The sequence below is a fragment of the Carlito syrichta genome, unplaced genomic scaffold, assembly GCF_000164805.1.
Source record: "Carlito syrichta isolate Samal-C Ts95f unplaced genomic scaffold, Tarsius_syrichta-2.0.1 Scaffold314337, whole genome shotgun sequence".
Lineage (NCBI taxonomy): Eukaryota > Metazoa > Chordata > Mammalia > Primates > Tarsiidae > Carlito > Carlito syrichta.
In genome coordinates this window covers 226414-242746 of record NW_007258433.1, presented here as the reverse complement: position 1 = coordinate 242746, position 16333 = coordinate 226414, and the positions used below count along the sequence as shown (strand labels likewise).

Sequence of the window (16333 nt, the reverse complement as noted above, 5' to 3'; positions counted from 1 at the left end):
GTTTGTTCTTAGTGAATCACAAAACAATGATTTATTTATACTAATTATATTTTCATACAAATTATTTATCTTAAATCTTCCAAGTGGCTATTTTAAACTTTGATATATTTACCAAGTCTTTTTTTTTTTTTTTTTTTTTATTTTTTTATTTTATTCTCTTTTAATTTTTTTTATTTTAAAGATGCAGGGTACAATTCAGGGTTAAGTATACAATTGTTCATCATGCAGATACCCTTGTTGATGAAGTGTGCCCCCGCTCCCCTGGCAAATTCCCACTACTGGCCATCCCACCCCCACCCCCGGCAGTTTCCCACTACTGCCAATCCTTTTCTTATAGTATTATGATAATTGTTCAAGGTCCGCTTGTGAGTGAAAACATGTGATACTCAGTTCTTTGTTTCTGTGAAAGATCACTCAGTATTATAGACTCTAAGTCCATCCAGGTTGCTGTGAAGTTCATTATTTTGTCCTTCTTTATGATTGCATAATATTCCATTGTGTATATATACCACATTTTTTTTTTTGAGTTGGAGTCTCACTCTTTCGCCCAGGCTGGAGTGCAGTGGCACGCATGCTCACGGCCACTCCAACATCAACCTTCTGGGCTCCAGAGATCCCTCCCCCTCAACTTTCTGAGTAGCCAGAACTGCAAGCGTGCACTACCATGTCCGACTATTTTAATTTTATTGTAGAGACGAGGTCTCGCCAAGTTGCCTGGACTGGTCTTGAACCCGCGGGCTCAGGCAGTCCACTCACCTCGGCCTCCCAATGTGCTGGGATTACAAACTGAGCCACTGAGACCGGCCGTACCTCATTTTTAAAACTCCAGTCCTCTTTAGATGGGCAGCATGGTTGGTTCCATGTTCTTGCTATTGTGAACAATGCTGCGATAAACATATGTGTGCAGGTATCTTTTTCATAGAGTGATTTGAGTTCCTCTGGGTGTATTCCTAGTAGGGGGATTGTGGGATCATATGGAAGGTCAATTTTTAGATCTTTTAGGAATCGCCACACTATTTTTCACAGAGGCTGTACTAATTTACACTCCCATCAGTGTAGAAGTGTTCCCTTTTTCCTGCATCCTCTCCAGCATCTGTTGTTTTTTGTGTTATTGATGACAGCCATCCTGACTGCAGTTAGGTGGTATCTCAGTGTGGCTTTAATTTGCATTTCTTTGATGACGAGTGAGGCTGAACATTTTTTCATGTATCTGTTGGCTGCTTGTATGTCTTCTTTTGAGAAGTATCTATTTATATCTTTTGCCCACTTTGTAATGGGGCTGTTTGGTTTTTTTCTTTTGGGCCCGTTTGTGTTCCTTGTAGATCCTAGATGTTAGGACTTTGTCAGAAATACAGTTGGCAAATATTGTTTTCCAGTCTGTGGCGTTTGTCCTTCTTTTAAACAAGGTCTTTAGCTTTTAGTTTTTAAACTAGATAATTATGAGATTACTGGTTGATTGATACCAGGATTTATGTTCTATATATAGTTGCCTGTCCCTTGTTTGAAATGCTTGGGACCAGAAGTTCGGATTTTGGAAATTTGCGTATATGTAATGAGGTATCTTGGGGTGGATCCAAGTCTAAACACAAAATTCATTTTTGATTCATCTACACCTTATACATGTAGGCTGAAGGTAATTTTATACAATATTTCAAATAATTTTATGTATAAGACAGTTTTGGCTGCATTTAGACTGCAGCTCAGCATATGAGGTCAGGTGTGGAATTTTCCATTTGCGGCATCATATTGGTGCTCAAAAAGTTGTGAATTTTGGAGCATTTTGGTTTTCAGATTTTCAGATTAGGGATGCATGGCTCTTTATACATTTCTGCTGGTTGGCTTTTCTCTTGCAACGTAGCCTGCACAGAAGCCTGTCTCTCATTCTCTGTCTCTACTGAACTGTCTAGAGACAGTCAAGCATATTCAAACAATGAGCTGCTTGCATTCTGTCTTCTCTGGGTAGACTCCTAAATTCCTTGAAGCCTTCTCTTTGGGGATCTGAAGAGGGACTCCTGCAATTACAGAAAGAAACTAGGGATCATCCAGCTATAAAACTGCATCTCAGCATTTACTTCCGTCGTGCCTGCTATTCATTTTCTGTTCATCCGTTTTAAAGGTTTGTCCAGCAGTCTGAACCTGTTCGTTTTAATTCTGTGGTTTCTGTCAGCTCCTAAACCCTTACCAGTGGTTATAATTATAAATCACAAACCTGTCCAGTGGGCATGTGTCCAGACAAGGGCTGAGAGCCCAGCACTCTGAGACTAGCAGCTCATTAGTACTCTGTGTACGTGTGTGTATACACATGTGCTTGTGTGTGTGTGTCCATGTGTGTCCATGTGCAGGTTTGTAGGTATGTGTGTGTCCATGCATGAGTGTGTATGCATGCATGTGAGGGGTGGACAGGGGGTGGGCCACAGCATTCGAGGGCTTAGAGCTTCTTTCAAAACGCATTTGTCTTTCCATGATTTATTTCACACCAAGGGGTCGTGAAATGAGTGTGGCCTTCAAGGCCTTATAAACCTGAGTTGGAGTCAGTCCCTCGCTCCTGTGCGTCTCTAGTCAAGTGACATTATCCCACTCAGCCTCAGTGTCTTCGATAAGAATGGGTCTGATGATTCCTGCCAAAAGTGAGGGGGAAAAAACTTGAAGTCATCAGTACAGTGCCTGGCCCAGAAGCACACAGCAATGGCCAGTTCCCTTCACCTTTGAATGACCAAAGAGGGCAGGAGGTTGCTGGGAGAGAAAGGGATTGGTGACTGTGTATTCATGTTCGTTCTCCGTGGGCTGTGCTGGGCCCTGCAGGGGCACCCTGAGCAGCGTGTGGCAGTCGCATGTCAGTTAAAGAATCCCATCTAAACTGCCTTGAATGAGAACTGACTCAGAGCAACCTGTCATTTCAGAGTGGGTGCAGTTCCCTCTGAGGGTAGCCTGCAAGGACCTGCAGCCAGGCCTGGCGGGACCAGAGTGGGGGTGAGTTAGGTACTCGGGCTCCTCTGAGCAAGTGTGCAGAGGCATTCGACAACCATGGGACCAGAGAGACACGGCAGGGTGAGATGCAGCACAGCCTGAGCCCACACTCTCCCCAGCCTCACTGCAGGCTCTTGCTGCTGGGTAGCCCACCTCCCACGCACTCCACGTCACCTCCATTTCATCTAAATCAAACTTAGATAGATTTCTGGGCCAAGGAGCTCTCTGTTCATGTGGGTCTCTTAGACTATTTTACCTGTTGTAAGATTGAATTATAGCTCTTATTTTAATGTTTATCAACTAGCCAGAGTAGACTAGTTGCTATTAAAAAATTAGTAGCTTTAGGCCGGGCTCAGTGGCTCAGCCTGTCATCCCAGCACTTTGGGAGGCGAGACGAGTGATGGCCTGAGTGCAAGGGTTCGAGACCAGCCCGGGCAACTTGACGAGACCTCATCTCTACGATAAATTTTTAAAATGCACGTGCCTGTAGTTCTGACTGCTTGGAAGGCTGAGGTAGAAGGATCGCCGGAGCCCAGCAGGTCACCGCTGGGGTGGCCGTGAGTGTGCCACTGCACTCCAGCCTGGGCGACAGAGTGAGACTCCAACTCAAAAAAAAAAAAAAAAAATCAGTAGATTTGTAATATTATTGCCAAATCATATAAATACACAGAAGTTAAGATTTTAGTGTTCATTTTTATTATCTCATTTTTTCAAAAACACCTCTGTGAACAGGTAGGACAAATATTCTTAGCTTAAGTTTGCAGGTGACAGTGTGACGTGCAGACCCTGACGCTGGATGGCAGCTGGGGCTGGTTTTTTGATGACCATGTATGTGGCAACTGTTTTTTGTTGCTGAGACCTCTGGGAGGACTGTGGCCTACAGTTAGGGGCTTAGAATCTAGTTAGTAGTACTAGAAAACACAGGATTGTGAAGCCTAAGTAAATTGTAAAAATGATAGGTTTTATTAGAGTTCCAGAAAGAAAGAAATTAGTTTGGCCTCTGAGATATTGAGGGGAACGTATTATCACCCCTTTCTTTTTTAACTTTAAAATTTTTTATTTTAAAGATGTGGGGTACAATTCAGCGTTAGGTATACAAATACTCATTAGCAGGCACCCTTGCTGATGAGGTATTATCACCACTTTCAACAGAGAAACTAAATTTCAAGAAAGATTTGCCCAAAGATACAGAGTGAGAGACTAGATTGCTTTACAGTGAGTGTGGCTTTCATTCACTTAGCAAACAGTTTTGGGGTGCCCAGCAAGTGCCGAGGACTGCTTGAGTTGCTAAGGCAGGACACTGCTTCCCCACGGTCCTGCTGGCACCGTTTGGTCGCCGTGTTTCTGACCTTGCCCTTGCCCTCCGCAGCTCTGGTATGTAGCTGGGCGTGATGAATGTCGCATTCAGAGCAAAGAGAATGAACCTGTCACCCCTCAACCAGGGGCCGTCCTCGCCTGCTTCTCCACCCGCCTGAGTCCTGCCATGGCCTTCCTATATGTCTGTACAACCTGCTTCCTCTGCCCGTGCCTTCTGGGGGCCGTGGCTTCCGTTCCTCTTTCCTCCAGCCTTGCTACAGCACATTAACCCCTCTCCCTGCCATCCGTTTCCCACAGAGCTCAAGCAAAGCCTGGCTGTTTGGAAGCCCACCCTGGATCACGTGACCCAAGGATAAAGCCCATCATGTAGAGTCTGTCTTCACCTTCTTTAATCTCTTTGTCATAATGCCCTGGCCATGCCAAATTGCCTAGACCTGCCAAAGACACACTCTTTGTCGTCTCTGAACCTCTGCTTCATGTCAGTCTTTCTCCTTGGAATCCCATTCCCTCTTCCTTCTCCCTTTCATCTGGCTAATTATGACTTATCCCTTGAGACGCAGATGACTGGCCACCTCCAGGAAGTCTTCTCCTACCCCTCTCTTCCTTCCACTGTCGGGCACTTCCTATTTCCTCCCGAGACAGGCTGGTGTCTGTATTACAATTCTTGCCAACTGCTCGTAACTATCAGTTTCTCTCCCTCCCCTCCCCCACCAGACAGTTCCCAGCTTCTCAGAACAGGAACTCACCCGTCTTGTTCCCCTCAGAGACGGGCACTGTGCCTGGCACTTGGGAAGATGTAAATGTGTGGAGGGATCACTGGATAGCCAGGTGGGAAGGAAGGCTGCAAAATTCATCTTTCCGTATGCCCATGTTTTGTTAACTCTGGTCAAGCAACTCCACATAACCACTTCTTTTTATTGCGTTTGGGTTTAGGGTAAATTTAAGCTAAGGGCATATAGTGGGGAAGAAAGTGTAGCTGTCCAAAGATTATCCCGTGGTGAGTTCCTTCGGATCTGCCTCCTGATTCATTGTATAAGCACGATGAATCATAATGGTTGGTCCAAATCCCTCAGTGCTTTCCTTCCAAATGAGGTGATTAACTTCCCTCTAAACTTCCTCTTCTCCAGACTCCAGGCTTTGTGCCGGGCCTGGCGCGCTCAAGCTTTGCGACCCACGTGGGCGATTAGGTTGTCCTTATCCTTTGGTTCCACTGCCTGGTAAAATATTAGATAACGAGGAAAGAGCTTATCTTACACGCGTCTGAGCTGACAAATATGGCAGCCTTTCAGCAAAAAAGGAAAATGCAGACAAGACCTCTTCCCTGGCTGGAATAAGAATGAGCGTTGTGCCTGTCTGGCCCCGTTGCCGATGGTCAAATGCACTCGACATGATTTCCATAGCACCCAGACAGCCTGAGTACCTAATATCTACCTGTCTAGTCAATACATCAGCTTCGCCGGAGAGAGAGCAGGACTTTGTCGCTGGGGCTCATTTCTAATACACCAGGAACAAATCTGTTACCAGCGCTCTTTATTTTGGCATGAATACTCCAAACTGCATTACTTTATTGTCTTCAGTGATAAACAGCAGTGTCTTCTGAGCTTTGTTTTGTAAAGGGGTCTTTTCTAAGCCTTTAATATTGAGGTGAAGAGAGAGGAGAAGAAATGGATTATGCCTGACCATGGGGATTAGCAGCCCTCCAGGTGAAGGGTGTCCACACTTATTAATGCACTAATGAACAAGAAGGGTCATTTTGATGATTAGTAATTTTAGCATAACTTCTGCCCAGATTTGATTAAGCCTCCATATAGACTTCCTCTTCCAGGAGATTATCTTTTGAAAGCACATTTGGTTTCCCTCCCCTTTTCAAGCCCATTAGGAAAATTAAAGCATTTAATTTTAGTGATGAATTTTACTGTTGCAGACAACTGCTTTCCCAGATTTTCTCCAAATGTAAGCACAATTGCTACATCAACCAAAATATCTGTTATTTAACACAAACTGGTGTATGTGAAGAATGCTAATTTCTGGTGATATCGTAGAGAATAATAAGCCCTATGTTGGAAGTGAAATCGCTCAATATTGAACCAAGCCAGAGAAACAAATTAAATGGGGGAACTGAAAGTTAGCTAACATCTGCAAACGTACTTCCTCTTAATGAACTTGTCTATCAAACCCTCAGATCTTCCCTACTCTTTCCCTTAAAGAAACAGATCAGAAATATTTTGTAATATATAAGCTATCTAATATCAAACAGCTGATGCATCGTAGTGAATGAAAGCTGAAAGAATGGTAAACTCCTTAAGGCTAAAATTATTGTCACTTAGAAGTTGCAAAAAGATACCTAGTAAAGAGTAAAAGCTGAGGAGGGCTCTGAGTCACAGCTAGCATTTTGTCTTTTTCTTGCTGGCCAAATGAAGTCAGATTATAATAGTGGCTGTGTTTTTATAAGAAAGCCTCAGAGCCCTGAAATAGAAACACACACACACACACACACACACACAATATGATACTCAAGGATCTAGCTTTTAGGCAAGTCAATCTCAAAACAGTCTGGATGCCTTAAAAATTAGGGGGGCAATGTGCGTCTGCACCCTGTGACATCACACTATACCTACTTGCGAGGAAGAAAGGGACTGCAAGACCAGAGTCATGGGAACGAAAGACCAGATAAATCAGATTACCTAGGAAGCCGGCAATATCAAGATATTACACGTGTATTCATTTTCTTCTTGGATGTTTCCCCCCTCGAAACACCACCACCTCCCTAGGTCAGAGGGTTTTCGAACTCCAATATACACCGGAATCTCCTAGAGGGTTCCATAAAAACCATCCTGCTGGCCTCAAGCCCAGAATTCTCAGTAGTGCGTGTGTGTGTGTGCTGTGGGGGCTTGAGGGTGTGTGGATGTGTGTGTATGGGTGTGTGTGCACATGTGCAGAGAGCCCACTCGTGTCGTGGAAGTCAGATGACCCAGAATTAGAAACACTGCACGTGTGAACACAAGACCTCCTGCATGACCTGTGAGGGTGTGTTCAGAATTGGCATGGCCCCACGGTGTCCTGAAGGCCCCCTCTGCTATGATACCTCCTCTGGTTACCACAGTCCTTACTGGTTTCTCTTCCTCTTTAAAATCTGCAGCGCTGTGATCTCCACAAGCAGCACAAGGTGCTGCTGATACTGCTAGTCAAGGAACCACACTGACCTAGGCATCACATACCAGAATTCGACCCATGATAGTCTCCCTCTTATTTATTTTGCAAATATTTACTGAGCCCTTACCAAGCACCAGGCACTGTGCTCAAAGCAGAGACTATGTGAACCACCCTGCCTTGGCCTTTATTGAGAGCAGCCAACCATTCAGCATCTTTTACAGAGCCACCGTCACCCTAAGCCCGCCTGAAGGTGAGTTGAGGACCTGCTCATTCCTAGGCCCACACTTCATTCCTTGGGGAATGTCCAACTCGTGGAGGGGTCAGCAATTCCAGTGACTTGCGTTCCCTCCACAGCAGACCTCTTTCCTACCTCCAGTAGACATGTGATGGTAGCTTTTGCAAAGTAACCTCTCTCAGGTGGCTGGACCTTTGTACAGATTTGTGGCTCCTTTTGTCCCTTGATCCCAATGCCCTGGTGGGGTTATTCTCTGATATTTAGGAGCTACTGTTTACGACCGAACCTTTGCTTGTTCAGAACCCTACTTACTCATATCAAATCCTCCGTTTGTGTCCTCAGCCTAGAGTAACTATAAAAAGAGAACAGTTGTTTTCAACCTTGAAAACTTAGTCCCAGAATATGTTTAAATAGTAATAGCGGATCTTGAATCTCTTTCCTATAAGTTGGATGATTGTTTCTCTAAGAAGTTGCCAACAGTGTCTTTATTTTAGATTTCTGGGACACCTCACTTCTGGAATCCAGAAAGCCTTTTTGTGTGGATGGCATCACGTTCGGGTTTCTGTAGCAGTTGTGGTACTGACATTATTCGTATGTGGAAAAAATATATAATCTCACGATAATTTATTTGTCCTCCCATCCCAACAAAAATTTGTGAAGCTTTGTAAAATACCGTGAAAAGACAGAATCATTCCTGCTTGAGGTTGAAGCCCCTGGTGATATTTACTCTAGAAGTGATATCAGTGTGTGAAGAAGGTAGGTACCTGTGGGCTTCTCTGTTACCCTCTGGGCAGGGACTTTCTTCTCCATTGCCTCTTGAATAATTTCATCCTAACATTCTCTGTTCTGAACGAACCAGTTCGAGTGGTTTATTTTGACACAGGGATTTTATAGATACATTTTTGGAGGCTGGGAAACAATCTTCATTTTCTGAGAATGTTTGGTGTTTTATCTTTTCCTTTTTTGAGTAGAAAATTAAAAATAATTTCCCAGATGGGGCTTCATTAAGGAATATATTTTCAAACATATCATTAAAATGAGGCGTTATTTTTAAATTTTCCATTTCCTCCATTGCCCTTGGAATTTTTTTTAGAAAAGTACAACATGTCTGATTGTTACCTCACCAGGTGAAGGAAAAGCAGGTGATGGGTGTTTTCTGTAAGCAACTTCCGTTTCTGGAAACACCTTGCAGCTCTGTGGCTTCTGTGTTCTTAGGATTGAATTGTTCTAGTGCTATCAACACAACCCACTCACAAAGAATGTATGATCGCTACTGGTTTCTTGAAGCTGTGTTGACCCTGTTTTAGAGGAAATGGCTCCCCTCATCCTGTGGTCCAGCAGAATGTATTTTATGCTTCATGGTGTACCCACCCGTTCAGTTGCTTGCACACTCAGGAAGCTCAGCTCAACTATTCAGGATACGGCCATCTTTTCTCTTGCTTTGTTGGTTCCTGCCTCCAGGATCCTGTAATCTGGCTGGAATAGACTGTGACAGGAGAAGGCAGGTGAGACAGTGACTGGATGCCACCATGGGCCACTGCTGGGGTGCTTTGTCCACGTGTGTAGGGCTCCCAGAAGGCGAGGAAGGAGTGTGAGGTTGGTGGCATGCTCTGTGCTACCCCGCAAGGCTGGAGGTGCTTGTTTCTGTTTGCAGATCCTTGGTGGGGACCAGCGAGAGTCTGCAGGAACTCGACATTTCTTATTTCTTAACCAGCGTTTCTGTTGTTGTCGCTCTTGGCAGCCCAGCTTGTGTCGTGTGCTTTTCCTGAGACGGGTCGTGGCCCACAGCTGTGTCTCTCCCACACCTCAAGAAAGTCAAGGTGACTGGCACAGGGAAGACGGTCATCTCTGCCTCCGGGCTCACCGTGCTAGGACCCGGACTCCCGCAGCGACTTCCACCTCAGGCATAACCAAATTTAGATGCAAGTCCTGGTCAGTCTTCCCATAGGGAAGCTAGAAACAAAAAGTCAGAAGGGGAGAGGCAACTCAGAGAAGGGAAAAGACGGGGACTAGGAAGAAAGGGCAAGGGGTGAGGTGAATGGGGTGCGGGGTGTGAGTGAGCCAGGGGAGTGGAAGACAGATGAGGCAGACAGATGGGGATCCCCTCACTGTGTGTGGCATTGGGCCCTCCCTGAAAAGGTCAGCCATGAAGCATGTGGGGAGAGAGACCAGGTAGGCACTGAGCGAGGGAGGAGAGTGCGTGTGTGTGTGCACTGTGGGGGCTTGCGGGCGTGTGGATGTGTGTGTATGGGTGTGTGTGCACATGTGCAGAGAGCCCACCCGTGTCGTGGAAACCAGATGACCCAGAATTAGAAACACTGCACGTGTGAACACAGGACCTCTTGCATGACCTGTGAGGGTGTGTTCAGAATTGGCATGGCCCTACAGTATCCTGAAGGCCCCCTCTGCTATGACACCTCCTCTGGTTATCACAGTCCTTACTGGTTTCTCTTCCTCTTAAAAATCTGCAGCACTGTGATCTCCACAAGCAGCTTAGCCCATAACCGAATTCTGACTGACAAGGCCGTGTCTCATTTCATGTGTGTCGTTAGCCTCTAGACCTGAGGAGATCGCAGTCTCTGATTCATTCTGTACCTGTCAGACCTGGAGACGCATTAAAAGCTCAGGGACATTTGCTGATCAGTTGCACTGGAGATCGAATCTAAGTTTGGGTTTCTACCTTTGTAAAGTATTCTGTGCTTAAAAGTAATTCGAAAGACCGATTTACTATTTCTAATCCAGAGGTCCCATTATTATTGGAGAAAGGGAAACAGCAGTGTGGGTTGGGGTCCTAAAGGTTGGTGCTTGTATTCTTCCTGGAATTCCTTACTTTTGATTTTAGATGTTTTTTTTGAAGTATGAATTAAAAGTAGCAGAAGATCCTTACCCAGTAATCCTGTAGGGGTTTTAGTTGCTTTTGATTAGGGAGTTATGAAGTTGTTTTATTGTCCTTGAGTAATTAAAGTTTCCAGAAGAAAAAAGACAGACCCCAAATCTTGGCTCACTGTAGAATTCTCCTCTCTCTGAACAATGTTAAAATAGTACCATATAAATAAAAACTCTTAGCATTTCCTTGAGAATATGAAAAGTCATAATTCTTTAAATTGAAGATTTTCATGATAGAAACTGGTTTGCTGTCCAAGATTTTTTAAGTTTTCATTTGATACCACCAGGTAGTTAAAATAGGAGCGAAGAGCTTAAGCAAGTCTGCATTAAATTTTTGTCTTCTTCTTGAAGACAGCTGCAACACAAAGAGATGTATTCCAGAGGGACATGCATGTGTGTGTGTGTATGTGTGTGTGTGTGTGTGTGTGTGTGTCTGTCTGTCTGTCTGCCTACCTATCTGTATATAGAGAGAGGAAGACAGCAGATAGAAAGTTAAAAATAAAGAAAAATCCAGTAGTAATACAGTCTAAGACAGTGACTCTTAACCCTGTTTGCATTACAGAGCCTAGGCTTACTTCTGGGCTTTTGATCTAGACAATCTGAGATGAAACCTAGGAATTGGTCTTTGTAAAATACCCAGCTGATAAATCCACAGCTGGTTCAGAATCACTGCTCTAAAGAACACACGCAGTGGAATTTAAGGATTGTGAGGCATGGGGCCAATGTAGAATGAAGTTATTGTAAACGAGGCCAGGAGAAAGAATGCATGCTTTATAATTTTATGCTACTTGCACTTGTATTATCTTAATTGATTGTTATAACACCCTTAAGACATTTATGGGTAATCATAGCATTTTCTAGATGAGGAAACTAAGGGTATTCTCAGGCAGTAGACCAGGTTCCAGCCTCAGTCTTCCAGTGCAAGGACACTGCCCTGGGTCCTCAGAAAGATCCAGAGGGGTATGTGTGTCATTCTTCTGAATTATAACTGGAGATCTTTTTTTTCGAGTCTCCACTAAATGTAAATGTAGCTCCAGCAATCTTAAAAAGACTTTGGTCAGCCTCGGTGCCTGTAATCCCAGCACTTTGGGAGGCCGAGGACAGTGGATTCCCTTAGCCCATGGGGTCGACATCAGCCCAGGCAACTTGGCGAGACCTTATCTCTACAATAATAAAAAAAAATTGCTGGTCATGGTAGTGCTCGCCTATAGTTCCAGCTACTTGGAAGGCTGAAGTGGAAGGATCACCGGAGTCCAGCAGGTCGTTGCTGGGGTGGCCGTGAGTGTGCCATGGCATTCCAGACTGGGCGACAGAGTGAGACTCCAACTCAAAAAAAAAAAAAAGATCTTCACTTGTGTATTGCTGGTTTGTTCCTGATGAAAAATTGAGTTTAGTAGAAGAAGATGATTTATCTTGTTGAATAGGGAGGAATGATGTATTCAAGGAATAGTTTACTTTTTCAACGAAAGGTTTTCAAGGATTTTGAACTCTGACTCACAGTGAGAAATGCATCTCGCATCATAACCCAGTACAAACACATATATATGTAATGAAGAAGTTATCTCACCATATCTGTAATTATAACTCATATATGCACTCAGATATTTTCTATTTTTTTAAAGCTTGTTGCAGCTGGATACAATGGCTCATGCCTATCTATAATCCTGTTACTTTGGGAGACCAAGGTGGGAGGATTGCTTGAGCCCAGGAGTTTGAGACTAGCCTAGGCAGCATAGCAAGAATTCATCTCTACAAAAAAAAAATCCAAAAATTAACCAGGTATAGTGGTGAATGCCTGTATTCGCAGCTACTTGGGAGGCAGAAGGTTGATCACCTGAGCCCAGGAAGTTGAGGCTGCGGTGAGCCAGAATCATGTCCCTGCACTCTGAGCAACAGAGGAAGACCCTGACTCAAAAAAAAAAAAAAAAAAGCTGGTTGCAGTCTGCTACACTGACTGCCCTGAGGGTTTGTGACCCAGGCTTTAGAAACTACTATGTATCTTTCCTTCTTTTCTCACATGGGAAGTGAATGACTTGTATACAGCCATATGAAAAGATCTGTTTTAAGACAAAGAATAATTATGTCACAGGGTATATAGGAAGTATTATTAATTATAAATTTGGTAGGCCTGGCACTATGTCGTCAATGAGGCCCTTTAGGAAAAATTCTACACAATAAAAATTATGAGTATGACTTTTCCAAGGAAGGATAATGAATGTTATGGTCCCTTAACTTTTTAATGTTGCATTTAACTCTTGGAAACCCAAGATGAGAAACAGGGGCACGAAAAAATAAAATTTGTAAATACCCTTTGAATACCTTAGAAAGGATCTATAGTTTCTTCTGTAAGTCCTAGTTCCCAATTGGGGAGTGGAAAGAGACCAAAACTTTGTCAAGAAATCCTGTTTCTAGCAGTTTCTGATGCATTTAGTATCTGCACGTTTTTGATACTTGTTTGCATCAACTGAGATTCTAGATATGGAAATATATTTTAAATTGCGAATTACTTTTTGCAAAATATGACTTTATATTTTCTAATTGCTTTGCTTCCCCCCCCAATCTAGTCTTGTTTTCCCAGCAAGATCGAGAGCTTTTTGCAAGCTGACCTGGGCATGGATTTGTCTCTTGATCTTCCCTTTCTGTGCTTTGCACAGGGTTAATTACACAGGAAATGTTGAGAAGAACTTCAGTCTGCACCTGAGTGTGTTTGACCTGTTACTTACTGGGATGGGAGCACTGGGCAGCCTATTTATTTATTTGTGAGTGAAACAGAGTGTTCCTATGTTGCCCAGACTGGCCTTGACCTCCTGGGCTCAAGCAATCCTCCTGCCTCAGCCTCTCCAGTAGCTGGGGCTACAGGCACACAATGCTGCACTCAGCTCTGTCTCCTTTATGAGAGCCCACCTTCCTGCCTCCAATCTCTTTTTTCTGACTTTTTATTCACTTGCTTTTAATTAATGAATTAACCTTTTTTTTTTAAAGATCTTTTTAGGGAGCTTTTTAGGGTCTTGCTGTGTGTCAGGCTGGATTGCAGTGGTGTATTCATAGCTCACTACAGCCTCAAATTCCTGGGCTCAAGTGATCCTCCCGCCGCCTCAGCCTCCCAAGTAGCTGGGACTATAGGCACGTGCCACTACACCCGACGGGGCAGCTTTTTTCAACTTTAATTTTCTTTCCAAACTCTCTTATATCCTGATTTTTAATCACTGTCCTCATACAACATTTGCATATATTCATATGCATGCGCACATGTGTAACCACACCCTGCACACATGGGTCTTGGGGTCCTAGGGAGCTTGGGGTGCTGGTAGAGGTTATGTCTCCAGAGTAGTGATGTGAAAAGCAGCTCCCCTCCTAGAGGAAGTACAGGCGTGTGTCATGAGATTGGGTAATGAGGGTCGAACTTGGAGGAGGCAGCCCGTGACTGTCACTCAGCTGATACTGCCTGCCACCATAGGGATTCTGACCAGTATGGGTTCAACACATTCTTATTCAAAGAAATATTGTTTCATGTATACCTATAATGAGGCACTGGTTAAAGAATGAAACAGAAGGGACACTACTCTTGAAATAGTAGTGAGGAACATTTGAAAATGATAGTCATAATTATAATAGAATGAGTTGGGAAGTGCTCTTTCTTCAAAAATAAATTTTCCGGCCAGCACAGTGGCTCACACTTGTAATCCCAATACTCTGGGAGGTCGAAGTGGGTGGATCTCTTGAGCCCAGGCGTTTGAGACCAGCTGGGGCAACATGATGAGACCCTGCCTCTATTTAAAATTTAGAAAAAAAGTTACCCAGACATGGTGGTGTGTACCAGTAGTCCCAGCTACTCAGGGAGATGAGGTAGAAGAATTGCCTAAGCTCAGGAGTCAAGGCTCAGCCTGGGCAACAGAGTGAGACCTCAACTAGATAGATAGATGGATGGATGGATGGATGGATGGATGGATGGATGGATGGATGGATGGATGGGAGAATTGGTGGAGAGTTAGTATTAATTCTTTGTAGGAAGTTTAAAATTATGAATTCAATCTCTTTGCTTGTTACAGTACCATTCAAACTTTCTATTTCTTCTTGATTCAGTTTTGATGATTTGTGCCTTTCTAGAAACTTTTATATGTTGTCTAATTTGTTGGCATGCAGTTGTTCATAGTAGTCTTTATAATCCTTTTCATCTTTGTAATAGTGATACTAATCTTATTCCTTTCATTCCTAATTTTAGTAATTAGTCCTCTCTTTTTTCCTTTATCAGTCTATTAAAGATTTGTCAATTTTGTTGATCTTTTCAAAGAACCAAATTATGGTTTTATTGATTTTTTTTCTATTTTCCTATTCTCTGTTTTATACTTTTTTGCTCTAATCTTTATTATTTCCTTCCTTCCTTCTTGCTTTTGGTTTATTTCCCTTTGTTCAATGTCATCTTGTGGTAGAAGCTTAAATTATTAATGTTATATTTGTATTCTTTTTAATGTAGGCTTTTACAACTATAAATTTTCCTCTGGGTGCTGCTTTATCTGTATTCCATAAGTTTTTGTATGTTTTGTCCTTCTTTCCATATATCTCAGAGTATTTTCTAATTTCCCTTCTAGGGAAGAAATTTCCTTGTAGTTTCTTCTTTGAATGGGTTTTTTTTAAAAAGTATATGTTGTTTATTTCACATATATTTGTGAATTTCCCAGATTTCTTTCTTTTATGATTTCTAATTTTATTATCATAGCGCATACTTTGTATGATTTCAATTTTTTTTTGTTTTATGGCCTAGCATACTATTGTAGAATATATTGTTCTATAAATGTCTGTCTGTTGGACTATTTGATTTATATTGTTGTTTATCTCTTCTATTTTCTTGCTGTTCTTCTGCCTCTTGTTCTATTATTGAATGTGGAGTATTGTGGTATCCAACTGTTTTTCTTAAGTTGTCTATCTTTCTTCCCAATTCTGCTAGCTTTTGCTTTATGTACTTTGGGGCTTTTTTGTTTGATGCACATATGTTTGTAATTGTTATATATTTCTCATGGAATGACACTTCTGTCAATGTTAAACATCCTTCTTTATCTCTAGTAACATTTTTTTGTTGTTGTGAAGCCTATTTTCTCTAGTAGAGCACACTGGTTTTCTTATGGCTGCTGTTTGCATATATTTTTCCATTCTCCTATTTGCAACCTATTTCTGTCTTTGAATGTAAAATTTATTTTCTGTCTACAGCATATGATTGAATCTTGTTTTCTTATCCAGTCTGATTATCTCTGCCTTTTGCTTTGATTGTTCAATCATAGGTAATCTTATTCATATCATTTGATTTTACATTTGCCATTTTACTTTTTGTATCCTATATGTCTCGTGTCTTTTTTTCTTCCACTATTCCTCCTTTCCTGCTTTCTTTTTCATTAAGTGAATATTTTCTAGTTTAACAATTTTATTTTTTTAATGATTATTTTCTGCTTTTGTGAAAGTTATTTTCTTAGTGATTGCTCTGGGGCTTAACATATGTCAGAATCTACTTAAGGTTTTCACTAACTTAATTGTAATGAGATAAATGGATAGATAGATAGACAGCATACGTATAGCATGTGAAATATATACATATATATTTTTTATATGTTTATATGTTATATATTTATATATTGACACAGGAGGGGGGACTCCCCCCCAAAAAAACCCAGAATTATCTTTTGGAGGCTGAGGTCCTTGTAGTACTGGCATCCCCTGCTAGGTAAGTGTGTTCTAGGAACCTGTCAGCATCAGTGTACCAGCTAGGGTTGTTGTGAGAGACTG

At 42.5% G+C, this 16333-nt stretch overlaps 1 protein-coding gene across 3 annotated transcripts in view; it reads left to right on the top strand.

Annotated features, from left to right (window-relative positions):
- Positions 1–16333, top strand: part of LDLRAD4 (low density lipoprotein receptor class A domain containing 4) — a 269988-nt gene that overhangs the window by 197530 nt on the left and 56125 nt on the right. Inside the window, exon 1 of one of the 3 annotated variants that reach the window (XM_021719252.1) lies at positions 5901–5987. The exons of the other annotated variants lie outside the window; for them this stretch is intronic. Within the exon in view, the coding sequence (XP_021574927.1) occupies positions 5966–5987 (22 nt within the window). The 5' untranslated portion in view covers positions 5901–5965. Of the gene's footprint in view, positions 1–5900; positions 5988–16333 lie in introns of those variants that run through there. 3 annotated transcript variants of the gene reach the window in all.